General features: G+C 39.0%; 1 protein-coding gene across 1 annotated transcript; it reads left to right on the top strand.

Annotated features, from left to right (window-relative positions):
• Positions 1-308: 308 nt before the first annotated feature.
• On the top strand, positions 309-1,314 carry LOC130867882 (CCHC-type zinc finger nucleic acid binding protein-like). Its single transcript, XM_057760102.1, has one exon. It carries the CDS (start codon positions 432-434, stop codon positions 966-968), a length of 537 nt encoding a protein of 178 aa, XP_057616085.1. The 5' UTR covers positions 309-431; the 3' UTR covers positions 969-1,314.
• The last annotated feature ends 13,373 nt before the right edge of the window (positions 1,315-14,687 follow it).

Here is a 14,687-nt window from a genome sequence, read left to right on the forward strand (position 1 = left end):
TCTGGGCATTCTGTATATAGACAACTGTGTGGGACTTATTTGCTTACACTGCATTTCTTTACTGCCTGATGACCCTGATTTTACTTTCTTTTCATTGTTGTTGTTGAAGATAGACTCTTCTCTAATACAATATATTCTGACCATAGTTTCCTTTCCTCCACTCCTCCCATCACATCCCCTCTCTCCCAGATCAACTTTCCCTCTGTTTCCCTTCAGAAAGGAGCAGGCATTCAAGAAACAACAACCAATATATTTAAAAAAGAAACAATGAGGCGCGCAGCGGCGTGTGTGGGGCCCTGTGCAGACCCGCTTGTGGCGCAGGCAAGGACTCTGAAAATAAACAGCCGCTGCTTTGTGAGTCGTCTTCCAGGGTCTGCGTCCGAGTCTCCACCACTGTGGGCAGCTCAGACGCCGAAACTCTAACTGCAGCTATGAGCAGCAACGAATGCCTCAAGTGTGGACAATCTGGCCACTGGGCCAGGGAGTGCCTTACTGGTGGAAGTCGGAGTCGTGGAATGAGAAGCCGTGGCAGAGTTGTTTTTTCTTCGGATAGAGGGTTCCAGTTAGTTTCCTCATTTCTTCCTGATATCTGTTACCGCTGTGGTGAGTCTGGTCATCTTGCCAAGGATTGTGATCTTCAGGAGGATGAAGCCTGCTATAACTGCGGTAGAGGTGGCCACATTGCCAAGGACTGCAAGGAGCCCAAGAGAGAGCGAGAGCAATGCTGCTACAGCTGTGGCAAGCCAGGCTATCTGGCCCGTGACTGTGACCACGCGGATGAGCAGAAGTGCTACTCTTGTGGTGAATTTGGACATATTCAAAAAGACTGCACCAAGGTGAAGTGCTATAGGTGTGGTGAAACTGGTCATGTAGCCATCAATTGCAGCAAGACAAGTGAAGTCAACTGTTACCGCTGTGGCGAGTCAGGGCATCTTGCACGGGAATGCACAATTGAGGCTACAGCCTAATTATTTTCCTTTGTCGCCCCTCCTTTTTCTGATTGATGGTTGTATTATTTTCTCTGAATCCTCTTCACTGGCCAAAGGCTGGCAGATAGAGGCTGTTCCCAGGCCAGTGAGCTTTAACTTGCAGTGTAAAAGGAGGAAAGGGGTGAAAAAAAACCGAATTTCTGCATTTAACTACAAAAAAAAAGTTTATGTTTAGTTTGGTAGAGGTGTTATATATAATGCTTTCTTAAAGAACCCCCTTTCCGTGCCACTGGTGAATAGGGATTAATGAATGGGAAGAGTTCAGACCAGTAAGCCCTTCTGGGTTTGAGTGTGTTCCCATGTAGGACGTAAAACAATTCTGGAAGCATCTGAACTTCCATAAATAACATTAATTTTTAGTATAATGATGGCCTTGGAATGTCTGACCTCAGTAGCTATTAAATAACATCAGTAACACCTGTATCAGGCCCTCGTAGAGTGGGAGTAAACTGAAGACACAACGTGTTGATGCACATATGAACTCACAGAGATTGAGGCAGTATAAACATGGACTGTACTGACAAATTTATACTCTTAATGAGGTACCTCTGTGTCAAAATAGATATACCAAAAACTATAAAGACTTTAATTCTCTGAATATTTTTATTTGACAAGCAAAATAGTCAATTTTAATTTTGCGATGACTAAGATTTTGAAAATGTTTCATTCTTTGTCAATTCTCACTATAAAACACATCTTTCAAGTATCTAATACAGTATGAAGATTGGTGCTTAGAAAAAATTGTTTAAAAGGTAAATATATACTACATTCTAAAATGTATTCTTAAATTGATTAAGAACATAAATATTTTATGCTTAACATATATTTCATGATTTTGAATTTGCTGTCAGGTATTACTTATGTAAGTAAAGTCATCATTAATATAGGATATACTTGTACTGTCCCTGCTTGTGAAAAGATTATAACAGGGTTTTGTAATATTCCTATAAAATGAATACATGGAATCTAACAATGTGAACCCATTTGACAAACATGAATTATTAATCACTCTTCAAGACAATTAAATAGTGACTTAAAATCTAGTAGTCAAAATACAAAGGAAGAACAGGAATTGTGATGGATTGGACAAACCCCAAAAAAATGAAAACTGGGTTCATTTTTGACCATGAGTTTGGTTGTTTTGCTCTACAAATCACTGTTGTTTTGATTTGTGTAGCATTAGTGTGTCTCTATTACCCTAAGAGGTAAATTATTTTTAAATGTATAATAGAATAGAAAGTACGAAATATTTCACAATTTAAAGGTAAAAATAAAAGTAGCACATTATTCTAAAATGTTTAGGATATTTGCTATGTGTCATACATTGTGCTTGTTCTGTGAATACAAAGATGGTCAAAATAAAGATGTGAAGGACACCTGGGCTCAAGAAAAAAATTTAGCTTGATAACTATAGATACTTTGATAAAATCTCAATTCCAAAGCAAAACAGCCATGGTTTTAAGGATAATTTTTTTACCACATATGTCTCCTCCATGTTATCCAGGTAAGTTAAGTAACTGCTTCAATTTTCTCTGCTGAAAATCAGAAATATACTAAAATCTTATCAATATGGTTGCAGAGATAAGAGAAAATGATAAATTAAAAAAATAATCATCAGTATGATTTCCAGAGCTCAGAAAGTCATAAATAAGCAAAAATTATAAATAGCACTATTGAAACAATTATAGTAAATTATTACTAAAACTTGCCAGTAATAAGAGGAAACTTGAAATTTGATTATAACATAAAACTTGCTAAACAGACATAGATTAATAAATTAATAGGAACAGAAATAAAAAGCTATTTGCTTTATTTTAGAAGGCTTAAAGAGAATTTAGGCTTCAGGTCTCCAAATGTTCCAACTTTCTACCAGTTTAATCACTGTATACCTTAAGGAGAGCTCTGATTATTTGCTATTCACACTTGCCATTCCTTTTACTTTTGTGGTCTTCTCCTTGTCTCCAAAAGCAAACTCCAGTCTCATTATTATTTATTTTTGCTTTATGCATTTTACATCCATTTATGTCTATACTCCACATGTGTGCCTAGTGTTCATGGACACCAGGGAAAGTCATTGCATTTCCTAGAGCTGGAGTTGCAGGTGATTGTAAACTGCCATGTGGGTTCTAGCAATTGAATCTGAGTCTTCTAAAGGAGTGATGTGGGAATCTCCTCTGTATGCTGTGAATACCATTTTTAGGAAAGGAACTGCTTTGGGCCTATATCAGAGCTATAAGGGAACAGAGCTAGGAGGGGAAAACTAAAGTGACTGCTGGAAAAAGAAGGATGGAGTCAGAGAAGCCATGTAGCCCTGCCTGGGACAGATGCTGAAACTTTCTTTTGCTGGTAAGCCACAGCCACGTGGTGATACACAGATTAATAGAAATGGGTAAAATTAATATGTAAGAGTTACCAAATAAGAATCTAGTGCTAATAGGCCAAGCAGTTATTTAATTAACAGTTTCTGTGTGGTTATTTTGGGAGTCTTGGCAGCTGGGAAACAAACAAGGGGTTTCCCTCTAACAAAAGAGCAACACACAAGCCAGGCGGTGGTGGTGCACGCCTTTATCCCAGCACTTGGGAGGCAGAGGCAGGCAGATCTCTGTGAGTTCGAGTCCAGCCTGGTCTACAAGAGCTAGTTCCAGGACAGGCTCCAAAACCACAGAGAAACCCTGTCTCGAAAAAAACAAACAAACAAACAAAAAAACACAAAAAAAACAAAAAAAAGAGCAACACAAACTCTTAATGAATGTAATATTCAATCTTAATGTTATGACAACCACTATCATCTTTCTTTCAGTTCTGATACTTCTCATTGAATCCTATGCAAAAAGATGAAATTGACTCAATATCTGCATTGACTCTTATAGCAATGTATGTTAGCATTTTGTTACTCATAATCTCTCAAAACATAACACATATTTTCATTCCTCTGTTCCAAGATTTAGAACCTAGGATGATCTGACCAAGAGATGTGCAGGGTCCTTGTAACTTCTCAAAAAATATACTGTTATTTCCTGCAAGTATTCTGCTTATAAAATACTTATGTTCACAGTTCTGCCTGAATAAAATATCAAAATCATACTTAAACTGGTATAAACATATTTTGTTGAATGTTTCAATTTGTGAAATCCTGTGCTATGAGTATGTGGATATATAACCTATATACATAGGCCTGGATAAGGGGCATTGCAGTATTATTGTAATGAGGGATTCCCCTCTTATGCTGTGAATATATTTTATTACCATTGGTTAAGGAATAAAGCCATTTTGGCCAATGACTTAACAGACAGAGAAAAGCTAGGCAGGAAGTCCAAACAGAGATATAGAAAAAAGGAGGGGGTGTCAAGGAGATGCTTCCAAAGGAGAAGAACATGCTAGAACCTTGCTGGTAGGATACAGACTTGTGGCGATATGAAGACTGATAGAAATGGATTAATTTAAGATATAAGAGCTTGCTAGAAATATGCTAGAGTCATTGGCCAAACAGTGTTGTAATTAAAATAGTTCCTGTGTGATTGGTTGCATCTGAGAATGCAGGAAATGAATGAGCAATTTCCTTCTACATTACTGATTAGTTATTGTAAGTAACACATGCTGTTATTCTTCACATAAGCCTACCTGAGTAGAGAGAAGTCATTAGTAGAACTTTCCATGTATAAATTTAAATAAGACTTATTTAATGAACTTAACTAGGTGGATTCTAATATGTGTATATTTCAAATATGAAAGTATTTGTGCTCATTTATGAATTCTAGATGAATAAAGACATAGTATTTCCCATATAAAAAGATAATATTGTGGCATAACATGTTATCTTTTCAAGTTTGTATATTGTTATAGTCATAGGTAATACATGATTGTGGATATGGGCATTGGTTGATGTGTACATCTCTAACCATAATTTTTAGTCTTATACTCAATATTACAAATCATCTAATAATGCTTTAAAACAACATATATTAAATATGTCATGTGTTTTAGTAACTAAAGCATGATTTAACTGGGCTTTCTAGCATGTTTGGTTGTTCAAGTTTTCACAATGCTATAGTGCAGGTGTGAATGAGGCTACTTTCTTATTCTAAGATTACATGTTTACGGCAAAAATTGGTTTTCTTATGGCAGAAAATGTGCTTACATTGACTTATTTTTTTGTCAGATAGAGTATATTCTTAGATCACAGGGAATGTCGTTAAGCACTGATTTGATAGCTGCTACACAAGAAGGAAGCCGACTTTCTCAAAGTAAGTAAATTAATTTCTTGGTTCATTATTATAAAAAAGATTTTCATATAACATAAATGTGAACATGTAAACAAACATGACTTTTGGCAGTCTGTTCTTTAAATTTAGCCTTCTGTCTAATCACCCAACTTTATTTTATTTTTGAAAAATAATTCATCAAATATAATTTGTGTTACTCATATATTTATGGGTATATAGGCATTCAGTAAAGCATGGTCAAATGACTAGGGATTACAACATTAAAATGTTGACTCTCCTCCAAGAAGTCAAGAACTCTGTATATAGCTTATTAGGTATGATGTCTCATGAACCCTTTCCTACCCTATGCTAGAATGTCAACTGACTTTATTTTTGTAGACAGTCATGGTTTCTGGGACTTCATGAGTAAAGAGATTTTTCAAGTTACATACAGTTTTACTTCAGTGTTTCCCTGTCTCTGACCCTTGCATCTTTCTGTTCCCTCTTTTATTATGATTCCCAAGCTTTGGGAAGATAATGTGATATAGATTCCCAACTTGTAACTCAGTAGTCCACTGACATATATTCTCTGCATAATGATCAACTGTGAGTTGCTGCATTAACCACCAACCACTGCCAATGATTTCTCATATAAGGTCTAGGACTGACTCTAATATATAAGTAGAGAGTTAGAGAGGAGTGAAATTAGAAGTATGAAACTACATTGATTTGGTAGAATAAGAATAGTGGGTTCAACCTTCGGGCCTAAAGACTACCTAACTTTGGGCCCTAGACCACATTTATAGTACTAAGCATCTTTCCTCATGTAGATTATGCCTTTAGTCCAATCTGATGATGCTCCTTTACATCCTTTGATGTGGGATGTCCTTCTGTGTGTATGTGTATATATATATATATATATATACATATATACATATATATACATATATACATATATATATATATATATGTTGGTTTTTTTTTGGTTAATGAATAAAACTGCTTTGGCCTACGGCAGGGCAGAATATAGCCAGATAGGAAGAGATATATAGAAAGAGTAGGAGTCAGGAAGATGCTATGCAACTGCTGAAGGAGACGGATGTTGGAACCTTTCTGGCAGACCACAACATCATGGTGATAAATAGGTTAATAGAAATGGGTTAACTTAAGATGTAAGAATAGGTTAATAAGAAGCCTGAGCTAAAAGACCAAACAGTGTTGTCATTAATATAGTTTCTGTGTGATTTTTCAGGTCTGGATGACTGAGCACAAAAGAGCAGTCTCTGTTTACAATTCATAATATTCATGTCACTATTATAATCATGAATTTATTTTGTCAATTTGGTCATTATTATAGCTTACAGGGTCATAGCTGGGTAAGACTGCTAAATATTTTATTTCTACAAGAGACAACATAGAAGCTTCCCAAATCATGAGATCTAGCAAGTGGGGAAGAAACTTCCTTATCTTTGTCAACTTCATTTTTCCACGTTCTGTGACCAATGTACATAGTGTCATTAGCAATAACCACTTGTGCTAGACAGCTAAAATTAAATTGTATATGTGAGACATAGCTCATAAAATAGATTTTCATACGAATTTATAATAGTCCTTAGTTGTAGCTTCCCTCCCTCAACCTCCTTCTCTTTTCATCCATTCCATACCTGTCCCCACTTAAATATCAATCTTCATTATTCCTCTCTCTCCCTTACATATTGTCTATGCTCTACTATACCCCTCCCCTAAGGTCTTTCTGTTTGCTGCTTTTATTTAGACTTGAATGTATACTTATTATGATTTAACTTTAAAAAGATATTCTACTTAATAGCCTTTTTTAACAACTATTTTACAGGAACACCTAAACGTAGGTTAAAATTTGCCAGATAATAAAACTTCTAGAAAAGAATGATTAGTGAAAGGAAACATTAAAGGACAGGAAACAAAATTTTAAGATAAAAATTCTAGAAAGTAGTTGTTTGCTAGCATTCAGGGCTATACATGAGGGCATTAGCTGCTCACCCTTTTATTGGTGCATTTTCTCTCTATTAGAGTCTCTAACCTTGAGAGTAATCCAGAATATATATTTTCCTTCTTCAATATGTTTTGTCCCAAAATGGTTCTATAACTTTATTTGATCAGGTGGAATCTGCTAACAAAATTTCATTCCCCAAAAATGATAATGAAAGACATAAAAGTAATCAAACTCTCTATCATTTTGAGAATTGAAATTTTAAATCACTTTTTGAGAAACTGTCACTTGTAGGATTATTCATTTACATCATGAGAATCATTAATCTTTTAGTGGTGATTATTTATAGGTTTAATACAAGGAATAGTCATTTTCAGCAATTCTGCATTCATCATCTTGCTGGGCATGATGAACAAATAAGGAGAGTCTTTCCTCATAACTAAATATATTTCTAATGTTGAGTTTTGATAAATGGTAAAAACACAGAGCTGTTCATGTTAATGTGTGATTTCTCTGTATATTCATTAAGAATTATTCATTATAGTACTCTACTGAAAATGTAACTGACAATAAATTCTATGACCATGGAAAAATTTTTTTATGAATTTAACAACCAAAGAATATCATTAAAATAAAAATAGCATTTAAAACACAGGTAAAGGGGCTGGAGAGATGGCTCAGAGGTTAAGAGCACTGCCTGCTCTTCCAAAGGTCCTGAGTTCAATTCCCAGCAACCATATGGTGGCTCATAACCATCTGTAATGAGGTCTGGTGCCCTCTTCTGACCTGCAGGCGTACACACAGACAGAATATTGTATATATAATAAATAAATAAATATTTAAAAAAAATAAAACACAGGTAAAACTCACATATGAAGTTACAAAACATAACAGATACCCATGTGTGATTTTCCTAAGGTTTCCAAAAATATCTGAAAATAGAGATTCAGAAAATTTCAAGAAATTTTCATACCATGCAGAGAAAATTGAATCTTATAACTCATGCTAAGGATTTCTATATTTCTATTGTATAAGAAAACTTTTGTCTTAAGTGAGTAACATCAGCAAGTAAACAAAAAGGAAGCCTCAGGCTCCTGACTACTCATAGAAATACTAATTAGAATCGACTAACAGTCTAGAATGTTTAGTGAAAATCTAAGGACCTGGAAGTTGTACTAAAGCACCTTTTTGGTATGACAATGCAAAAACAAACAAAAGAAAAACAAAACACCAACAAAACAAATCTATAAGCCATTTCTTTTTAAATAAAATTTATTTATTCCATGCATTTTTCAAGTCATGTGACTTGATCTCATTCCTTCATTGTACCTTCACATCTGCCCTCCACCCATGCACCCCCCCAGAATAAAACAAAATTCCAGAGAAAAATTTAAGAAAACAAAATGAGGAAAATAAAAAAGAAAAGGAAAGGAATTTTAAAATCTTGGCATAGAAGATGCAGTGTGACCTAACAAGTCACACTGTATACTCCTTGGTCCATAAATCTCCACTTGTAAGTTTTCATTGCAAAACGTCATTGGTCTTATTTAAGATATCTAGTCTCTAATACATGTTTGATGCTGGAGCCCACTAGGTCTTTTTCTGGACATCCTGCTGCTATCATGTTGTAGAGATCCTGCAGCTTTGGGTCTGTGGGTCTGGCCCCCTTACGTGCTCTAGCAGATCATAGATGGGTTGGATGTTGGTGAGGACGCATCAACCAAGAACCTGTTAGGCACCTATGTGTGGGACGTTTGGGCACTATAAAGATTTCTTTGTGGTGGATGAGGAACCATAGCTCAGTATCATAGAGACCCACCTGCGGGCCTGGGGCTGCCCATTCCAAGCTCCAAAGAGAAAGCACGGACCCACCTGATATCCTGCAGCACTAGACAGAACGCCACTATTAGAGTGAGCAGAAGTACAGTATTGGTATGATGTCTTATGGGAGAGAGAGGCAGAGACTGAGACAGAGGCAAAACGGTTCAGGTAATGTAGGTAGAGGCACATCTTTAGAGATGAGAGAAGTTCCGGAACAGACTGAGATGGTGACAGATCTGAACCCTTGGCCAGTGACAATGCACAGGAAAGTGAGCCCTGCACTTAGTATTGCACTTAGCCCAGCACAACAGAGATGACCCTACTGATGAAAGCACAGAATGTGAACAGAAGAGACCTAGACCTGTTGTAATAGGAGCTGCGGTGGGCTGCATTCCTGCCCAGCTCCACACAGCTAGCTTTACTCGATATAATTACACGGAAACTGTATTCTTTTAAATACTGCCTGGCCCATTAGTTCCAGCCTCTTATTGGCTAGCTCTTACATATTGATCTAACCCATTTCTAATATTTTGTGTAACACCACAGGGTGGCTTACCAGGAAATATCTTAACCTGCATCTGTCTGGAGTGGGAGAATCATGGCGACTGCCTGACTCGGCTTCTTTCTCCCAGCATTCTGTTCTGTTACTCTGCCTACCTAATTTTCTGTCCTATATAAGGGCCAAGGCAGTTTCTTTATTTAACCAATGAAATCAACACAAAACAGAAGACTCCCACATCATAGACCCAACCCTCATTATCACATAGTGATATGGCCTGGGGAGTGATGCCCTTCCACCCTGTCACCCACCAATGCTGGGGGCAGGTGGGAGAGTTAGCCCTGTGGTCATAAGAGAACTGACTTTGACCCCCACCAATAATTTATATGGTAATTGTATCACTCTTACTTTGACTTTGCTCTTCCTCATATAAGACACTACATTAGTCCCTGAGTCCACTAGCCATTAACAAATTACCTGGAACTCATTCCCAGATTCTCCAGCATTATCAGTTCAAGAGTGGCATTTCTATTTCACCTCACTCTAAATGTTAGACCAGTTCAGTCTATAAATCCACTATTGTTTGGAGTCTTAGCTAGTGTCATAATTTCAGATTCATGGGAGTTTCCATTTTGCAAGATTTCTGACACAAAAAATGTCCCCCTTTCCAGTATAGTCTTAATTGTTTTTATTACTTCTTCCCAGGGTTATCTGACCTTCCACCCTTGAGCAAGACTATTTTCTGAATCATCAAAAAAAACTTGGTTTACTCATTGGACTATAGGACTCAACTTTTATCCCAACCATACTTAAATTCTCAGTAATGTTCATATTCAAAGAAAGTTTTAAAACTTTTTTATTTTCTTCCTATATTAACAACTAGCCATAAAGACCCTGGTATAACTTACATTGTGAAGATACCACTCTGCCCAAGATGTTCTGTGAGTATTCAAAAAGGTGATGGGCAGGCAACATTGCAGGAACTAGTGTCAGAGGAACATGATTGTAACAGAAAAATAATAAAACTGTTTTGACTGTGTATAAAACATGAATAATTGTGAACTGTTTAACAGAGAATTCGTAACAACCCTCCTAAAGTGTAGTTTTTTTTATAAACTACAGAAAAATCTATGTAAGCACATAAATGAATAAAATAATGCATGAGTAAAAATATGACATTTTGGACAGGTAGATTAGAGAATACCTTTATCGCAGTACTTAGGAGGAGAGGCATAATGATCTCTTTGATTTCAAGACCAACTTACTGGGCAGTGGTGGCACATGCCTTTAATTCAAGCACTCAGGAGGCAGAGGCAGGCAGATCTCTGTGAGTTCGAGGCCAGCCTGGTCTACAAGAGCTAGTTCCAGTACAGGCTCTAAAGCTACAGAGAAACCCTGTCTCAAAAACAAAACAAAACAAAACAAAGCAAAGCAAAGCAAAAGAACAACCTAATATACATATAGAATTCTGGGAGAGCTAAGTCCACAGAGTAACATCCTTTCTCAAAGGGAAATTTTATATAAATGATTAGAGAGAGATAGAGGGGGGAATGGGTGTCCAGAAAACCTACAAAACATCAAGAAAAATGATGACTGGTTTCAGTCTTCACCTTGACATATTCTAGGATCACCTGGGAAGAGAATCTCAGTGAAAGGTTTTTATATCAAGTAGACTTGTGTAGAAGGAGCTGCAGGCAGCGCCACTCTGTAGTGATAGGAACAGCAGGCTGCGGTCTGGCTCCCGGCTAGCTTCATCTGAAATAATTACATGGAAACTGTATTCATTTAAACACTGCTTGGCCCATTAGTTTCAGCCTCTTATTGGCTAATTCTCACATCTTAATTAACCCATTTCTAATAATCTGTGTAGCACCACGAGGTGGTGGCTTACGAGGAAATATTCTAGCCTACATTCGTCTCAGGTCGAAGAATCATGGTGCCAAACTCATTGCCTTCTTCCTCCCAGCATTCTGTTCTGTTCACTCCGCCTACCTAATTTTCTGTCCTATCAAAGGGCCAAGGCAGTTTCTTTATTAACCAATGAAAGTAACACATAGACAGATAACCCTCCTCCATCAGACTTGCAGTCTTGTCTAGGTTGGAATCATTGTCTTGATTGCCTTAATTGTTGTGAGAAGACTCGGCCTGAAAATGTTGTCAGCACCCTTCCCTGGTTCCCAGACCTGTACTGTGTAAGATGGGGGGTGTAGTGGGAGCTGTGGGCTGTGTTCCTGCCGCCCCAGCTCCTGGTAGCCTGGCTAGCTTATGCCCCAAAATAATGACACACAAACTGTATTCTTTTAAACACTGCCTGGCCCATTATATCTAGCCTCTTCTTGGCTTACTCTCGCACCTGAACTAGCCCATTTCTAATAATGTGTGTAGCACCCCTAGGTGTGCTTACCGGGAAGATTCTAGCCTATGTTCATCCTGGGTCAGAGCTTCATCGCATCTGCTCCAGAGAGGAGAGCTATCGAGTCTGAGCTCACTTCCTCTTCCTCCCAGCATTCTGTTCTGTTTACTCTACCCACCTATGTTCTAACCTATGAGGGCCAAGCAGTTTATTTTTTAACCAATGACCTTCCTCCATCGGGGGGAAAGGTGCTCTCAATATTAAGCATTATTGTATTAGTTTATGTCTACTCTTAATTATGGACCTGGTGTTATAATAGGTTCTAAGTTCCTACCATCTTGACTTCTCTATTATGATGTACTATAATTAGAAATTTTGACTTAAAATAAACTTTTTCTCTCTTACAATGTTTTTGTCCACATATTTTATCACAAAAACAGAAATAAAGCTTTAACAGAATGAAAGCCTAAAGAAGAATATAGTATATTAGCAGAAAGATTCATCATAACATCCTATCTTTAAATGAGAAGCTATTAGTAATTTATGGTGACTTAGAGGGGAATAATCAGTTTTCTTCATGTATTATGCCACTAAGAGACTGCCATACTCAAAATAATTGCTCTACAACCAAGCACATATAGGCAGCATAAGGGACGTTCCCATGGAAGCCATGGCAGGGACTTCCTGAATGATGGCTGTTGAGGTGTGGTGGCCATGGGATGGGGAGACTCATGTGCTTGAGGGGACAGTGTTGCCGAGGCTGAAGGAAGAAGGTAAGCTCAGCAGGCCACAGGTTTCCTAGGCAGTCCGAGAGCTCTCCTTGGGGCCAAGAGGAAAAGTAGTGATGGGGATGTCTGTCATACTGGAGAGCCAGTCTGGGGGACAGTCTGCCATGCTATGGTTCAACCTGGGCCACAGGGAGATTAGACCATATCTGTTCTAGGTTACTCAATGTTGTCCCAACAGAGGCTTTCGGGTCATGCCTTTTTCTAGGGTGAATGCTTTTATAAAGCAGCAGCTGGCACTACTTTGAGTGGTGACTTTACATGTTGTTTGTGCATGTATCACCACCTGCCCAGCTCCAACCATGACACATGAGCCAGTAAATTCACAAAAGAACAAGGTAACCCAAAAACTTAATGAAGTAGACTCGGAACAGGTGGGCCTATAGGTATATTAAAACCGTGTCAAGAATAAATACAAAGACCCAGCCTGCCAGGTTGCTCAGAGAGTAAGGGTGTTTGCTGCCCAACCTGAGAACCCAAGCTCAGTCCCTGTACCCCACATGGTGGAAGGAGAGAAGCGATTCCTGCAAGCTATCCTCTGACCTCCACAGACACGCATGCCATGGCACACGTGAACCAACACACATGCACAGAGAGACACACATAAAATAAATGTGGAAAAGGTGTTTTATCAAATACACAAGCCCAGCAGAGCATGTAACAACTTTCCTGAACCCTGTAAAAAGGACGCTAACCCTGTGGTGGCGATGGTCTCACCAGTGTGCCATCTGATAAGCTGGCATGTGACAAGGAACCACCAGTCAGTGGACTCCCAGCTGTCCCCAGGGCTTCAGCCAGTGGAATCCCTTGACCTGGCCCATTCCAACTGACTCCTGCCCATCCACCCATCTATCCATCTTTCGACCTATCCCTTCACTTCTAATGAGTGCCCATGCCTCTGCTATCTGGGGCTGGCTCTTGGAGCCTCTGGGACCAAGCCCTTTACATCCTTCTGCCAATCCAAATTGATGCCTAATCATTATTAACTCTCTGCCTCTTAATCTAATTGAGGTCTCATAAACTCTCTGAGTCTATAAGGTCATGAAGTCTATAAGAACTCTCCTGAAGTCTATAAGGTCATGCTGCAATCCACATATATGTACATATACAGATGTGTGTGTGTGTGTGTGCGCATGCGCATCTATGAACTCTAAAGTGTGAACTGAGGGCTAGTACTAGTATAAAGACTGAAATAGAACCTGTGGTTGCCAATCAACAGGATGGAGCCAGGGTAAAGGCGCCAGCTGCCAAGCTGAGCACCTAATTCCATGAACCACGTGGTGAGAAGAGAGCACCAATTCCCACTAGCTGTCCTCTGACTTTAAGGGTTTGTGGGCTCCCTCTCCACAATAGCTACTGGAAAAAATATCTCACCCCCAAGAGCCTAAGATGAAAGTGGCAGAAAGAGGCCACAGAAGACAAATTCTGCCCTGCAGATAGCCCAGGCCCTCCTGCTGGGTCCCCTTCGGGAAGGCCCATGTGATGGGTGTCTGGTCATAGCAGGGAAAAGTTGTCCAAACTGAAATCTGAAAACAGATTTCTGAGGGCCAGAGACGGGTGAGTCTCTGGAGAGGGCAGCTGGGCCGGCTGGAGGTCGGAAAGCAGAAGGACACATCTCTCCCTTTCAGATCATTGCCACCGAAGAGCTATGCCCTCAGCCAAGGATTTCCAGGGAAAGCCCCATCCCCAGCTCCCCTGGGGTTCCCGTCAGCATTCATAATTATTTTCCGCAGCTGTGTGCCGAGATGGCTCCCCTTAAACCTTAGTCTCCTCCATGTGGCCTCCTTCTGGCCAAGGCTTCAGCTAAAAATAAAATGTACTCATCAACAAATACTTCAAGATTGACTTGCTTCCTGGGCATGCTGGGAAGCAGCTTGCACAGTCATGCACAGCGACATGCCATTGGTAATGAAGTATTAAATCCAATGACACTTGAGAACATGTGCTCCCCTGGCTGCTCTTCGTGTGTGAGACCTAACAGCCTATGATCATGAAGCATCTGCTCCCTGACAGCGAACACACAGACGCCCAGGCTGCTCGAGTCGTCCCTCCAGGCCTAACCTCCCCAG

This window comes from Chionomys nivalis, chromosome X, assembly GCF_950005125.1.
Source record: "Chionomys nivalis chromosome X, mChiNiv1.1, whole genome shotgun sequence".
In the NCBI taxonomy this organism is placed as follows: Eukaryota; Metazoa; Chordata; class Mammalia; order Rodentia; family Cricetidae; genus Chionomys; species Chionomys nivalis.

Bases quoted from the DNA above. Each gene is read 5' to 3' on its own strand.
- LOC130867882 (XM_057760102.1), top strand. From the start codon at position 432: ATGAGCAGCAACGAATGCCTCAAGTGTGGACAATCTGGCCACTGGGCC.